Source organism: Ambystoma mexicanum, chromosome 9 (assembly GCF_040938575.1).
Source record: "Ambystoma mexicanum isolate Mex_15411 chromosome 9, UKY_AmexF1_1, whole genome shotgun sequence".
Lineage (NCBI taxonomy): Eukaryota > Metazoa > Chordata > Amphibia > Caudata > Ambystomatidae > Ambystoma > Ambystoma mexicanum.
In genome coordinates, this window is record NC_090931.1 from 1,021,953,960 (window position 1) to 1,021,968,419 (window position 14,460).

The 14,460-nt window shown below is 44.8% G+C and overlaps 1 protein-coding gene across 2 annotated transcripts in view; it reads right to left on the reverse strand.

Annotated features, from left to right (window-relative positions):
- Window positions 1-14,460, reverse strand: part of CSRNP3 (cysteine and serine rich nuclear protein 3) — a 386,324-nt gene that overhangs the window by 127,616 nt on the left and 244,248 nt on the right. For both annotated transcript variants that reach the window (XM_069616294.1, XM_069616293.1), the window contains exon 3: window positions 4,252-4,511. In XM_069616294.1, the coding sequence (XP_069472395.1) occupies window positions 4,252-4,511 (260 nt within the window). The remainder of the gene's footprint in view (window positions 1-4,251; window positions 4,512-14,460) is intronic.

Here is a 14,460-nt window from a genome sequence, read left to right on the forward strand (position 1 = left end):
ATGTTAAAAAGAAACACATTGTCATTAGTGACACAGACATATAGAGTAAAATCCTGCGTGGCTGGTTGTTGAGACCTTACACATGGTCAGTTTGCTCTATAGGAGATGCCAGGCCAATGGCCCCAGCCCCGTCCATACGGCTACGATCATGTGGAGTCTGCTGGGCTCTTCATCTATAGGGAACCAAGGTCAAGTTTGCAATTAGTTACTATGTAAGACAATGCTACTCTATCATTATGGCGTGCACCTGGGAGGATCAGGGACTGGCACAGGGGAGGCTTAAGATCATGTGCACCCACACATTCTCCACTTATTCTGTAAGCCACTATCCGCACCCAAGGCTTCCACCACTCGTTTGGGACTATAATTTTTCCACCCTGTACCACACATTACAAATCTTGTCATTATGAAATAAGGTGGAATGTTTGTGTTCTTTTCAATCTTTTATGGCCAATGGATTTTTGTTTGGTGGTCTGAGGTCACCTATTATCGTGGAATTGAGGGGTCTTGGACTGGGGCAGTTGTGGGTGTCATAACTCATGTTTGGCTGGTTGGTGGTCGGAGGCCTGCTTTGGCCTGGCTGTGATAAACGTGCACTGTAAGGCACCTGGTACTGTCTCGTGGCCTTGCAGGGCCCATTCCTTCTTGGGATAACACCAATTACCAACAGTTGTGGAAAAATGTAATGTTTCTATGGAGGCTAACAGCGTGGGTCTCTTTATCATCAGAGCTTGAACCTATTGAGGTTTCTTCATTAGGTTTGTGGGCTGTGTCTACCGCGCAGCCATGCAGGCCCGAATGTTTCTTGTTTATATGCGCGCACTAAGTCTAAGCATCTATATTTTGCATAGTATTGTGTTCGTGCAGGGTTTCTTAATACACCCCCCAGCACATCACAAGTGTATTTATGGGATTTGCCTTACTCTAAAGTGCCTAGGGGGGGTGGGATAGGTGCATCTCTTTCCCAACATGTCTCTAGATCTTAAGGTGCACAAATTTTCGACTTCACTACAAAGATGTAAATCCAACAAAAATGTTCCAAGTAGATAACATTCACAGTTGCAGGGAATTTCGACCCTCCTCTTGGTGCATTCACAGTTCTCTGGGAAATAACTCCTTTCCCCAGGTTTCGCTTCACGTTTCAAATAATTTAGAACCCTAAGGACATGTGACTTCCTAGGAATTCTCCTTTTACTGTCTTCACAGGTATAGCACTTCACAATCTTCACAATGTCAAGGGCATGGGTCTTCCATGAGGTACTTCTTATGTACCTTATTACACACACTTTAATTTGCCTGGTATACTTTCCTACCAGGACCTTTCCACAATGCGTTTTATAACACTTTTCAATCTCAAGGGCATGGAGCTTCCTTGAGATATTCTTCCTTTTGCTTATCTTCACTTGGTATACTCTCCTGCGAGGACTTTCACACAATGAGTTTTCCTTTTATCCATGAAACGCTATGTGCCCACTTTTGGCGTATTGTTCCTTGTTTAACAGTATTTGTTTCAATAATATATCTCTCTTTCATACAATGGGCCTCTGCCCCTTTTCCTAGTGTGTTCACTTTTACTTGACTTTCTTTCACAAATACTTTGCTTTCGCTTTTAAAGTGCGGGTTCAACAAACCCTTTGTGGCATGGCTTACAGGTATGTTAGCTTCTTTGTAGATTTCACTTTACTTGCGTGTTGCTACTATGGACCTCATCACGAGTTGGGCGGTATCTGGGCTGTAATACCGCCCAACTATATTAGCGTTAGAGCCCACTGATCTGATGGTATTACCACTGGATCACAAGTTGGGTGCTAACTGTAAGTCCCCATTGGACCCAACAGGGAATTTTCGGTGCAAATACCGCGTGGTAATACTGTGCTGAAAATGGGCATTTTCTCAGCGTGTTTAGCCCCAGCTCAGATCTGTGGGTAAATATGCCAGACTTGTGTTCGGGCCAGCCCTTAAATGTGGCTATAATACTGTTACCGCTGTATTTAAGGGCTCCGCCCAACTTGTGATGAAGCCATATGAAGCGACGTACACTCTCAGCCAACCCGGTCAACCTTCCGATCTCCATGGGCTTACCGGGTGCTTTTAGTGTCGCTCGCGCTTCTCTGCTTCACTTCCCTTCAGGTTGCCGGCTCAACATGCATGCCGTTAGCCACTGAGCCCTTACCATATCTGTGTACAATTCCCACTGTCTTGCACTCTCGGGTAGTGAGCCGTCTGCACTTTGGTTTTCTCTTCTGCCATCTGGGTCAACCTCAACACAGTTCCCCTCAGATTACTGGTCAGTGTCCCTGTACGTTGCAGTGCAGCTCAACATCTGCATCTCTATTTGCTTGCTGTCAGCTGCGCTGGTTTTAAACTTCTCGGCATGACTGAAAAATGTCCAAAGACTAGACCACTGTGTGGGCTTACCGGTCTTAGTGATGGTCATTGTCCTATCCCTTGTTCTCGTCTCAGTTGGTATCATGTTGCTCCTTATGTGATGTTGAGGAATCTGGTATGGGAACCCTTTGGGAGTGATCATTACTACTCCCTGCCTCTTCCTCATCTCAGTGGTTGATATATTGTTCTTTGTTACATGTTGGGTATTACTTAAAGTAGTTCAGGTACATGGTTGAGCAAGACTGTTGCAATATGCCGTTAAGGCATCAGGAATGTATGGAACATCTGTAAAAGGGAAGGGGGCAGAGGGTATATGACCTTCCCTAATGTCGTTTACCCCCCTGAGGGTCGCCTCCCCCCAGGTGGTCCTCCCTCATATAGCCGCCCCTGGGTCAAGATCAGGTGGTGGCTGCCCTCCCCTGGCCACATAGGAAGAGGTTACCTCAGGGAAGGAATTGATGACATCATCAGATTCATCATGCTACAAACAACTTTGGGTGACATTAAAAATATTAGAATACCATTGCTAATAAAATGGGGTTGGTTGCTAATCAAGAACATTTTAACTAGCAAACTATGCTAATCAATTTTTTAAAACGAATGTATGCCTTGCTGTGGTATGCAATTATACAGCTATTTCTATTGTCTTTATTTTTTACAGGTTTGGGCTATGTCATGCAACATAATGATACATTTTCCTCTTGAAGCGGTGCTTACATATTCAGTGCTTGGGCTCATTCTGCATGCCACAAGTCTAAATCCTTGCAGGGCCAATTCAGCCCTTCTGTCTTCTGCAGTTTATGAACTAAGTACAGTTATAGTATGAAATATTTACTGCTGTTATTGCATCCCTTAGACGTGAGGGCAATCGAGCATGAAGAGCTATATAAAAACTGGAAATTATTATTATAGTGAATGACTCTTGTATTACAGGAGCACGTGTTGGCTTAATGATTCGTGTTATGGTGATGTGGTGTGGAGGCGTTTTTGTTATATAAACTTATTATAAGTACTGTGTGCACTGTTCTAAATAAGCCTTTCCAAAATATAATACAGTTTTGAAAAATGTCAGATAGAGTGACCATGATTATTCTGGCAATACTAAGCACGCGCCTATCCCTTTGGAATCCATTGTTTGTCAACATCCAACATTATTTATGTGTAGAATGAAGCTGTGTCTAATTCAAACAAGGCATTGTGGGTGAGCAAATGAGACTTGGCTGGTTTATGGGATATGCGTGTTAGGTGCTGGTTATAGAAATTAAACCAAAAGCCCTGTATATAAGCAAAGATCTTTGCAATCTGACAAATATTATGAAGTGGAATAATTGGGAATGTTTCTCAATGACAAATCGTCAATAACAGGCATTGGTATAGCCAATTTGCAAGTGTAAAAGGAATACCTTTTTTACCCTGAATGGGCTTTCCCAAAAAATCATATCCTCTACCTTTACAAAGCCAAACCTATTGGCATTGTCAATGCTGTGACATCAACACTCCTTTGACCATGGCAGTTGGGCAGCGCTGGCTTTAACTATGTATGCAGTAGCAAGATGGCAGATTGTCTGAAAGTCTTCCTTGGAGGAATAGAATCAGGGATTATAGGAGGGAAAAGACTTCTTGATAGAGTTTCACGATTGCATAACCGCGTATGTCCGCGCAGCACAACTGTATTTCTGGATATTCACCTATGCATGGTTTTTATATTTACAGTAAATAAAACCAGGTCTGGAAATAAAAAAATACACCTAATGTGCATTCGTTTTGTGAAATGATTTCCATAAGGGCTGCACAAGTATACCTGCATTGCATCGCAGAGCATGTGCTATTCTTGTGATAATTTATTTAATAGTTTTTTCTTACCTTTAGTTTTAAAGAGTTTAGCTTTTCTTCCCTTAGATGGTCTCTCAGCATGTCTCTGTGAAGTCGGTCCTGTTCCATGGCGAATTCTCCAAGGGTGTATTGTCGTATGTTGTTGTGACGGTTGGACATTCCCAAAGTGCTTCCGCCTTGGCTAGGTACACTTGTGAACCCTTGCCTCCTGGTGAAGTAATACACTGTGACAGAATTAAAACGAACATTCTTTGTACGGGGCCGCTTCTCCCTTTTCAAGATAGATGATGCTAGAAAAAAGCACAGGAAATATGGCTAAGTAGTTGAATTTCCTTTGGTAGCATGTTTCAGGGGAGTCGGTTTGGACAAGCATACATTAACATGTGAATACCACTGTTCTTGCTTCCATTGTAAACATTACAGGATGTGAAGCTTTAGTATACATACACATTTTCACATTCGAGTTTCAATTGGGTCATCTATTTAATAAAAGACAGGTTTCTGTTTTATTAAACTACTCTGCAGTAGTTTAGTTTATTTTTTTGTAGAGCGCACTTAACCCTGAGGTAACTAGGCGCTTATACTTGAGTACATAGTTCCAGAGTTAATTGCAAACAGTTATAGATACAAAGTCGTTATACAGATACCAAGTTACATATCAGTTGACTTGGGTTACATCGCAAGTCTGGACAAAGTTACAGGAAAAGGCTTTGAACAATTAGTACAGAGTGGCAAGGAGTGTAAGTTAGTTTTTTTGAGAGAAGAGCCAGGCTTTTACACTGTTTCTGAAGGACCAGAAGGATGGTTCTGCTCTGAAAATGTTGGGCAAGGTGTTCCATAGCTTGGCCGCTAAGACGGGGAAGCCGGATCCGCCTGCTTTTTGTAGTTTGTATTAGGGAATATCCAGGTGATGTAAGTAGTTGGATCTGGTGGTTTGGCTCCTGGTAAATTTATCAGCTAGGTAGTTTGGGACCGTATTGGACAGGCATTTATGAGTGATTACTAGTGTTCGTAATGAAATTCTGTCTCGCACAGGTAGCCAGTGTGTGTCCTGCCTGATAGTTGAGACATGGCTAGATCTAGAGATATTTAAAGTAAAACATACACTTGTAGATTTATAATAAGGGTTTGTGAATCGAGCATCCCTAGCATTAGTAACATTAATAACTAAGTAGGTATTGTGCTAAGATCAAAAAAGGACCTAAGGCTCAATAAAGAAATTGTTGTGTAATCAACTTTCTTCCATTTTTTCATCCAGTCCTATTTTCTTTCATTGACACCAGGAGCCAAGCATGTGTTTCTGGAATCGTTTCCAGTGGATGGGGAGTTCCATCTGGAGAATCAGGGAAGAACCATTGTTGAAGGCCTGCGGCTGCAGCACATCTGCTCAGAAGTCGATAGATTTACCCTTGGCCCAGGGACCGTATCTCTCCAGCCCTGCAATCTCTCCATTGGCTCCCTGCGGCTGCAACGGTCAAGTTTAAGACCCTTTACATTGTCAACAAGGCTTTCTGGGATCGGGCCCGCACTACATCCAACGCTCTCTTCCTAAATACGTTCCTTCTCAACTCTCTAAGGGTCAGGCGCTTCTCCAGGCAGAGAGTGGGGGTAGATCGCTCTCTCTCCTTTGCAGGTGCCTCCCTCTGGAATGACCTCCCACTCACTTAGGGTCTGTTAGTGTACTTTCTACAGTCCTGTGCCTCCTTGCACTTAACCAGATCCGCAGTGCCCTGTGCTGCACTTACCCAGTGCAATGCTGCCATGTGCTGTACTTACTCAGAGCAATGCTGCCCTGTTTCCCCTTCCCTCTCCCTGGCACTTCTGCCCCCTCCCCCTTCCCCTTCCCCTTGCTCTTCTCGTTCTCACACTTGCACAATCTGAATGTCACAAGGCCTAGTAAGATTGTTTGTCTTGTACTCCCCCTATCTTCCCTCCCTTGTCTTGTCAAGCCCAGAAACACTTGTGTGCAGGCGTGTTATAAATGACATATCATATCAAAACCACCCATCCCTCCACCACCCACCTACAGGGGTGGACTGGCCTATAGGGAACTCTGGAGGTTTTCCTGGTAGGCCTCTGCACCTGTGCCCTCTTTTGTGTGGTAAACTATTAATTTCCACTTTTTCAAATAGGAATAAGGTTGGGCTTGGTGAAAATGTGTAATATGGGGCCATTTTGAAAATTATTTCCTGGGCCTCTTTTGGTTCCGAGTCCACCACTGCCCACCTAGATGAACAGCAAAGGCCATAGATTCCCCTTCCCTTGCTGTAGGGGACAAAGACGTGGGTCCCACTTTTAAATCCACTTAAGCCAATACTAATGTCAGAATCCAGAGACGATACAGATAGCCCAATGTCCTTTGTTACTCAGTGGAAATGGTTGGAAGATGCAGCATTTGAAGTGAGTTGCATCTGCATACAGGATGTCCAAAGTCAGCACTCTGAGTAGTGAGAGCTAAGCCTGTGTAAGAGATAGCCTGGCTTGAGATTGCAGTCAGATCTTGTTAGCTGTTTATTCCTATGGAGGGGTGGTGGCTCAGCTGAGGAAAGCATGTACAAGCCTCTGAACATGAAGGAGGACTGCATTATGTACTTGAGGACGCACACAGAATTAGTAGAAGGTAGCAGAGTCTGGAAAATAGATTATCATGTTAGACTTCTGCTAAAATGGAGCCTCTTCATTCACATTTGCATTGAACCAATGCGGTCGAATACATGAACTTTGAGAGACAAGTTCTTCACCAAGGAAATCACAATGCCTACAAACAATTTGTAAATGAAATTTGTTCTAAGCCTGTCAAAGGGAACAGCTAATATGTAAGATTGGAAACTATGAGGCATCCTACTGGTTTGCACACTGCTGCTTCTGACCATTTTCCAAGATGAAGACTTCTTAAAACATACATTTTTGTTAATGAACAGGGTTGTCTTAGATATTCAACAAACTAGGGGTCTCTGGGGAAAAGCACAACAACATCCCTTTAGTCAACAATCTATAAGTGCTGACAGGTTAAGCTTCTGGCCTAAATGAGGATGTCCAGCCTCCTATTTGAATATCTGGTAAGCTATCCAACCCTGGCATTGTGTCTCTGTGACTTGAATCTGATAATTGTTCTGCCATTCAAAGAACAACATATGAACCTACTCTACCTGTTACCTTCCCTTTGAGGCAATATGATTATCCCCCATCCCACCCCTAGGATGTCTATAAACGTGGTCATTTAGTGACAGCACTACTCTACCTCCTCATGGTTATCAACTTAGGGGGTAGGTATTAGCAGTAACATTAATAGTATGACAGTGACTTTGTTTACATTTGACAGAGCTGTACGTTGTGACATCACTACACGATGATGTCATTACGGTTTCTCGTCAGTGCAGTGACATCCTCTGGGAAACGCTCCTTCGGGACTGTACACTTAAGGACTCCTCTTCAATTTCAACTGGTAAGTTGCAATACTACAGGGGGAACAAATAACCTGCACGACAGGAGTATGGAGGTAAGACTTACCCATTGTAGGAGATCCACTCTAATGTAATTCCTAGAGGCTCTCCCTCTCGCACAGATCCCCTCTAACTGGCACCTCATCTAAAATGTACAGTTCTGCTCCAGACCTTCATTGTCTTGAGAGGCGGTCTCCATGCAGTAACAAGGTATGTGCATTCAAATGTATGTACCTTGGACCATTGTCTGAGTTAGGCATAGATTACTTAAATCTATTATTTAATATTCCAATGCACTTTCCCCTAGTAAAGAAACCCATAAAGAAGATTGTTTCTCTAAGTTTGTTGAACGACTACACTGCGCAGAACATGATGGATGACACCATGGTTAGGTGAGCCCTTCTACTTGCAATTGTCTTTGCACAAATTACTCCGCATTGTTTAGAAATATCCCCTTGACCTAGTCTCATTCTTTATCTTGTACTCACAGGGTCATTACAACTGCATCTTGCACATGATGAAGGCACTGTAATAGCTGGCACTGAAACGTCCTAAACGTCGATCCTGATCCAACACTTCTGTAGACCACAGTCTTTATGTTCTGTCAAACCATGATAACAAAGGACTTTTCTGTAACCTGCTGTTTCTTGACTCATGCGCAGAGACCAATTGATTTGTGTCTTTTGGCGATAACCACAGAGTGACTTGCGCTAGCAGTAGATGAATTGCACATACATTTATTGGTGTACTGAACTATGAAATGTCTTTGAATGTCCCACAATGACAGTGTCCATTTGCTTCACTTTGTTAACTTCAACAGGATGCCACCTGTAAACCTATTAGCACTTGCACTTTGCATATACACATCCTATCCACCGTGTTGTATATAATCTCTTCGAACTTTTTGTTTTTCTTTAACTCTGATGTGATTTTTGGCTTGCATAGAAATGTACGGCAGTGTGGATAGTGATGTTACGTTAACTGATTTTGAAATTATGACTTGGAACTGAACATTGAGTCATTTCCAAACAGGAACAATTCTCTCCCCGCTAGGTTCATAGGTTCAGCTTCATCTGCCTGGTGACCCATCTGCTTCCATGGATCTCAAAACCTGACAATGCCTTAATTGGTTGAACCCTATGACACTGACTACGCTGGGGTCTTTCATTAGTCACTGAACCCTCCCTGCAGGCCCAGAATCCCTGAACATCTGGTTTAAGGAAGCAGACCCAAGCCCCATCTTACCCTACTTCACGAACCATGCCAAAATGATCTGGGCTTCCACAGCAGCACCTGGATACGATTGTATGTGAGTGTCAGTGCAGCTTCTTACTTTGTAAATCGCGACCTGCTACCTCATCGACAGCCAACTGGAGGCAGCTCTACACTGATACAAAAACCACTATCAAGATTAGAGACTGATTTTTCTTCTGTTCTTCTTGTATCCCCCGTAAAGTACCCTACCTTCCAGCAGTGCCCTGAAAGTACCATGCCATAGAAAAACGTGGCTTAACTTTTCCATAGTCAAGAAGGAGTGCCATGTTGAAAGAAATATTGCTGGGGAATTGCATTGCTGTATCTTGAATGAATGCAAGAGAATTGGTTTCTTCTGTCGCCTGGTCTACTTCTGAAGTCAGAATGTTTGGAATGCAGTCAATTGGAGAATTCTTATTGGCTGACAGGAGGTCAATAATTACTTCCAAATACTAATATGATATTAATTGACAGTAGTATTAGTACTCAATGATGGGTCAAAAGGAAGTCTTTGGTGGTGATTCTCTTATGTTCATAGACATATTCATACTCATTTTTAATTCAAATGAGTATGGTGGAATGCGTAATTAGAACTCCAAATAACCTAGTGGAGTAATTGCTCCACCAAAAACTGTTGTAGTGCCCAAGTCCATTTTCTATGTTGATGACTGTGGCATCATCAACAAAGAAAACCGAGTTGGAAGACTACAGTGCCGAACCCCAAGGTAAGTTTCTTCCGTTTTTTTAATTAAACACTCTTAGCACCCGCGTAGGAAACTACACGGGTGCTAAAAGGCAGGAGCGGGTAAGGGAAGGGGTTGCTGGTCAGTAGCACTGAGACTGCTCAGAAGCAGGCTTATACCAGGGAATTCAACCCGCATTCCGAGCATCCTGATTGGCCAGCGCCCCCTTCCATGGTGCCAATAGAACCTTAAATGAGAGATGTTTTAAGGAACGCGTGTGCATTGGTTTGAATGGTGGTGTCATCAATCTGTGTAAGACTATGTTCAAGTACCACCCTCAAGCGTAAATAGCTACTGGAGGATGGATTTGCTTGATTCCTTCCATGAAGACCGTCACAACTGACATTTTCCAATACGAGTATTTGTCTTGTGATGCTGTGTATGCGGTGAGTGCTGCTAAGTGCACTTTGCTTGAAGTACAGGCTGGACCTGTGGCTAGTCGCTCTTAGAGGTACGCAACTATGTTAACCTCAGAGTAGTGCAATAAGTATATTTCTATATTGTGTTATCTACACCAGATCACACATCTTTTCCCTTTACTGACGTACCATGCACGTGTATTAAGTTGGCAAGCTTCTTTGTCAATGTCAAAGTTACTTTTAGGAGCCCAAATCCTATTCTTTTAGGTGCCAGACTGCCAGGTTCAAGGCCTGTGAGTTTGGACAGACTATTTGATGTTGCTGTTGGGTTAACAAGTTTCACTTTGGAGATAGTTGGATTGGGGGTCAAACCGCCAATTGTAGCATGCGAGGTTAACAGATTTGACTTGCCCAATTTGGTCTGATGAGTCTGAGTGACCTGCTTCCTATTGCACAGTATGCATCACCTTGCGTACAGTGGTATTGGTGAAAATGTGTAAGCAAAGGTCCTTGACCATGTCATTCATAGGGCATTGCCACGGAATCCTGTTTCTGGATACCTGTATGGAATGTTTTGGCCATTTTCTTTGTGCACTTGTTGAAAATATTTCTATACCTGGTGCCCCCAGGCATTGAAAATCTGTCTGAGTGGACTGCTGTTTAGCTCCCATTTGTGAGCTCCTGTTGTATTTGTCTGCTGAGTCTGTTGGCTAAGTAACTGCCCACTCCAGTGACATGTTGATCCTGTAGTGATGTGTTTTACAAAGGTAGCGGGCGCCCCTCTCTCGCAAGAACAGACATGATAACCTGTTCAGTGGTTATTAACCACTTGAGAGTTCGCAGCCACTGCTTTTACTCACTGTGCCTTTCACAGATGGGAAATATCCATTTGCATATCAGTCTTTGTCCTGCCCAGGGGCAGTCCAGCACCGAAATACAATGGCAATTCCAATCTGAACGAGAGTACCACCAGCAACCCCATACACGTGTTTCACCCTTGTTGGGGATCATCAGTGAGGTGAAGCTGATGCCTCTCTAAGCACAGTGAGAGGGAGACCACGTCTGGTTGCCCCCAGGAGACCTAGGGTTACCAATCCCAGGTTCCTTAACAAATAGTTTTACAAAGGTAGCGGGCGCCCCTCTCTCGCAAGAACAGACATGATAGCCTGTTCAGTGGTTATTAACCACTTGAGAGTTCGCAGCCACTGCTTTTACTCACTGTGCCTTTCACAGATGGGAAATATCCATTTGCATATCAGTCTTTGTCCTACCCAGGGGCAGTCCAGCACCGAAATACAATGGCAATTCCAATCTGAACGAGAGTACCACCAGCAACCCCATACACGTGTTTCACCCTTGTTGGGGATCATCAGTGAGGTGAAGCTGATGCCTCTCTAAGCACAGTGAGAGGGAGACCACGTCTGGTTGCCCCCAGGAGACCTAGGGTTACCAATCCCAGGTTCCTTAACAAATAGTTTTACAAAGGTAGCGGGCGCCCCTCTCTCGCAAGAACAGACATGATAACCTGTTTAGTGGTTATTAACCACTTGAGAGTTCGCAGCCACTGCTTTTACTCACTGTGCCTTTCACAGATGGGAAATATCCATTTGCATATCAGTCTTTGTCCTGCCCAGGGGCAGTCCAGCACCGAAATACAATGGCAATTCCAATCTGAACGAGAGTACCACCAGCAACCCCATACACGTGTTTCACCCTTGTTGGGGATCATCAGTGAGGTGAAGCTGATGCCTCTCTAAGCACAGTGAGAGGGAGACCACGTCTGGTTGCCCCCAGGAGACCTAGGGTTACCAATCCCAGGTTCCTTAACAAATAGTTTTACAAAGGTAGCGGGCGCCCCTCTCTCGCAAGAACAGACATGATAACCTGTTCAGTGGTTATTAACCACTTGAGAGTTCGCAGCCACTGCTTTTACTCACTGTGCCTTTCACAGATGGGAAATATCCATTTGCATATCAGTCTTTGTCCTGCCCAGGGGCAGTCCAGCACCGAAATACAATGGCAATTCCAATCTGAACGAGAGTACCACCAGCAACCCCATACACGTGTTTCACCCTTGTTGGGGATCATCAGTGAGGTGAAGCTGATGCCTCTCTAAGCACAGTGAGAGGGAGACCACGTCTGGTTGCCCCCAGGAGACCTAGGGTTACCAATCCCAGGTTCCTTAACAAATAGTTTTACAAAGGTAGCGGGCGCCCCTCTCTCGCAAGAACAGACATGATAACCTGTTCAGTGGTTATTAACCACTTGAGAGTTCGCAGCCACTGCTTTTACTCACTGTGCCTTTCACAGATGGGAAATATCCATTTGCATATCAGTCTTTGTCCTGCCCAGGGGCAGTCCAGCACCGAAATACAATGGCAATTCCAATCTGAACGAGAGTACCACCAGCAACCCCATACACGTGTTTCACCCTTGTTGGGGATCATCAGTGAGGTGAAGCTGATGCCTCTCTAAGCACAGTGAGAGGGAGACCACGTCTGGTTGCCCCCAGGAGACCTAGGGTTACCAATCCCAGGTTCCTTAACAAATAGTTTTACAAAGGTAGCGGGCGCCCCTCTCTCGCAAGAACAGACATGATAACCTGTTCAGTGGTTATTAACCACTTGAGAGTTCGCAGCCACTGCTTTTACTCACTGTGCCTTTCACAGATGGGAAATATCCATTTGCATATCAGTCTTTGTCCTGCCCAGGGGCAGTCCAGCACCGAAATACAATGGCAATTCCAATCTGAACGAGAGTACCACCAGCAACCCCATACACGTGTTTCACCCTTGTTGGGGATCATCAGTGAGGTGAAGCTGATGCCTCTCTAAGCACAGTGAGAGGGAGACCACGTCTGGTTGCCCCCAGGAGACCTAGGGTTACCAATCCCAGGTTCCTTAACAAATAGTTTTACAAAGGTAGCGGGCGCCCCTCTCTCGCAAGAACAGACATGATAACCTGTTCAGTGGTTATTAACCACTTGAGAGTTCGCAGCCACTGCTTTTACTCACTGTGCCTTTCACAGATGGGAAATATCCATTTGCATATCAGTCTTTGTCCTGCCCAGGGGCAGTCCAGCACCGAAATACAATGGCAATTCCAATCTGAACGAGAGTACCACCAGCAACCCCATACACGTGTTTCACCCTTGTTGGGGATCATCAGTGAGGTGAAGCTGATGCCTCTCTAAGCACAGTGAGAGGGAGACCACGTCTGGTTGCCCCCAGGAGACCTAGGGTTACCAATCCCAGGTTCCTTAACAAATAGTTTTACAAAGGTAGCGGGCGCCCCTCTCTCGCAAGAACAGACATGATAACCTGTTCAGTGGTTATTAACCACTTGAGAGTTCGCAGCCACTGCTTTTACTCACTGTGCCTTTCACAGATGGGAAATATCCATTTGCATATCAGTCTTTGTCCTGCCCAGGGGCAGTCCAGCACCGAAATACAATGGCAATTCCAATCTGAACGAGAGTACCACCAGCAACCCCATACACGTGTTTCACCCTTGTTGGGGATCATCAGTGAGGTGAAGCTGATGCCTCTCTAAGCACAGTGAGAGGGAGACCACGTCTGGTTGCCCCCAGGAGACCTAGGGTTACCAATCCCAGGTTCCTTAACAAATAGTTTTACAAAGGTAGCGGGCGCCCCTCTCTCGCAAGAACAGACATGATAACCTGTTCAGTGGTTATTAACCACTTGAGAGTTCGCAGCCACTGCTTTTACTCACTGTGCCTTTCACAGATGGGAAATATCCATTTGCATATCAGTCTTTGTCCTGCCCAGGGGCAGTCCAGCACCGAAATACAATGGCAATTCCAATCTGAACGAGAGTACCACCAGCAACCCCATACACGTGTTTCACCCTTGTTGGGGATCATCAGTGAGGTGAAGCTGATGCCTCTCTAAGCACAGTGAGAGGGAGACCACGTCTGGTTGCCCCCAGGAGACCTAGGGTTACCAATCCCAGGTTCCTTAACAAATAGTTTTACAAAGGTAGCGGGCGCCCCTCTCTCGCAAGAACAGACATGATAACCTGTTCAGTGGTTATTAACCACTTGAGAGTTCGCAGCCACTGCTTTTACTCACTGTGCCTTTCACAGATGGGAAATATCCATTTGCATATCAGTCTTTGTCCTGCCCAGGGGCAGTCCAGCACCGAAATACAATGGCAATTCCAATCTGAACGAGAGTACCACCAGCAACCCCATACACGTGTTTCACCCTTGTTGGGGATCATCAGTGAGGTGAAGCTGATGCCTCTCTAAGCACAGTGAGAGGGAGACCACGTCTGGTTGCCCCCAGGAGACCTAGGGTTACCAATCCCAGGTTCCTTAACAAATAGTTTTACAAAGGTAGCGGGCGCCCCTCTCTCGCAAGAACAGACATGATAACCTGTTCAGTGGTTATTAACCACTTGAGAGTTCGCAGCCACTGC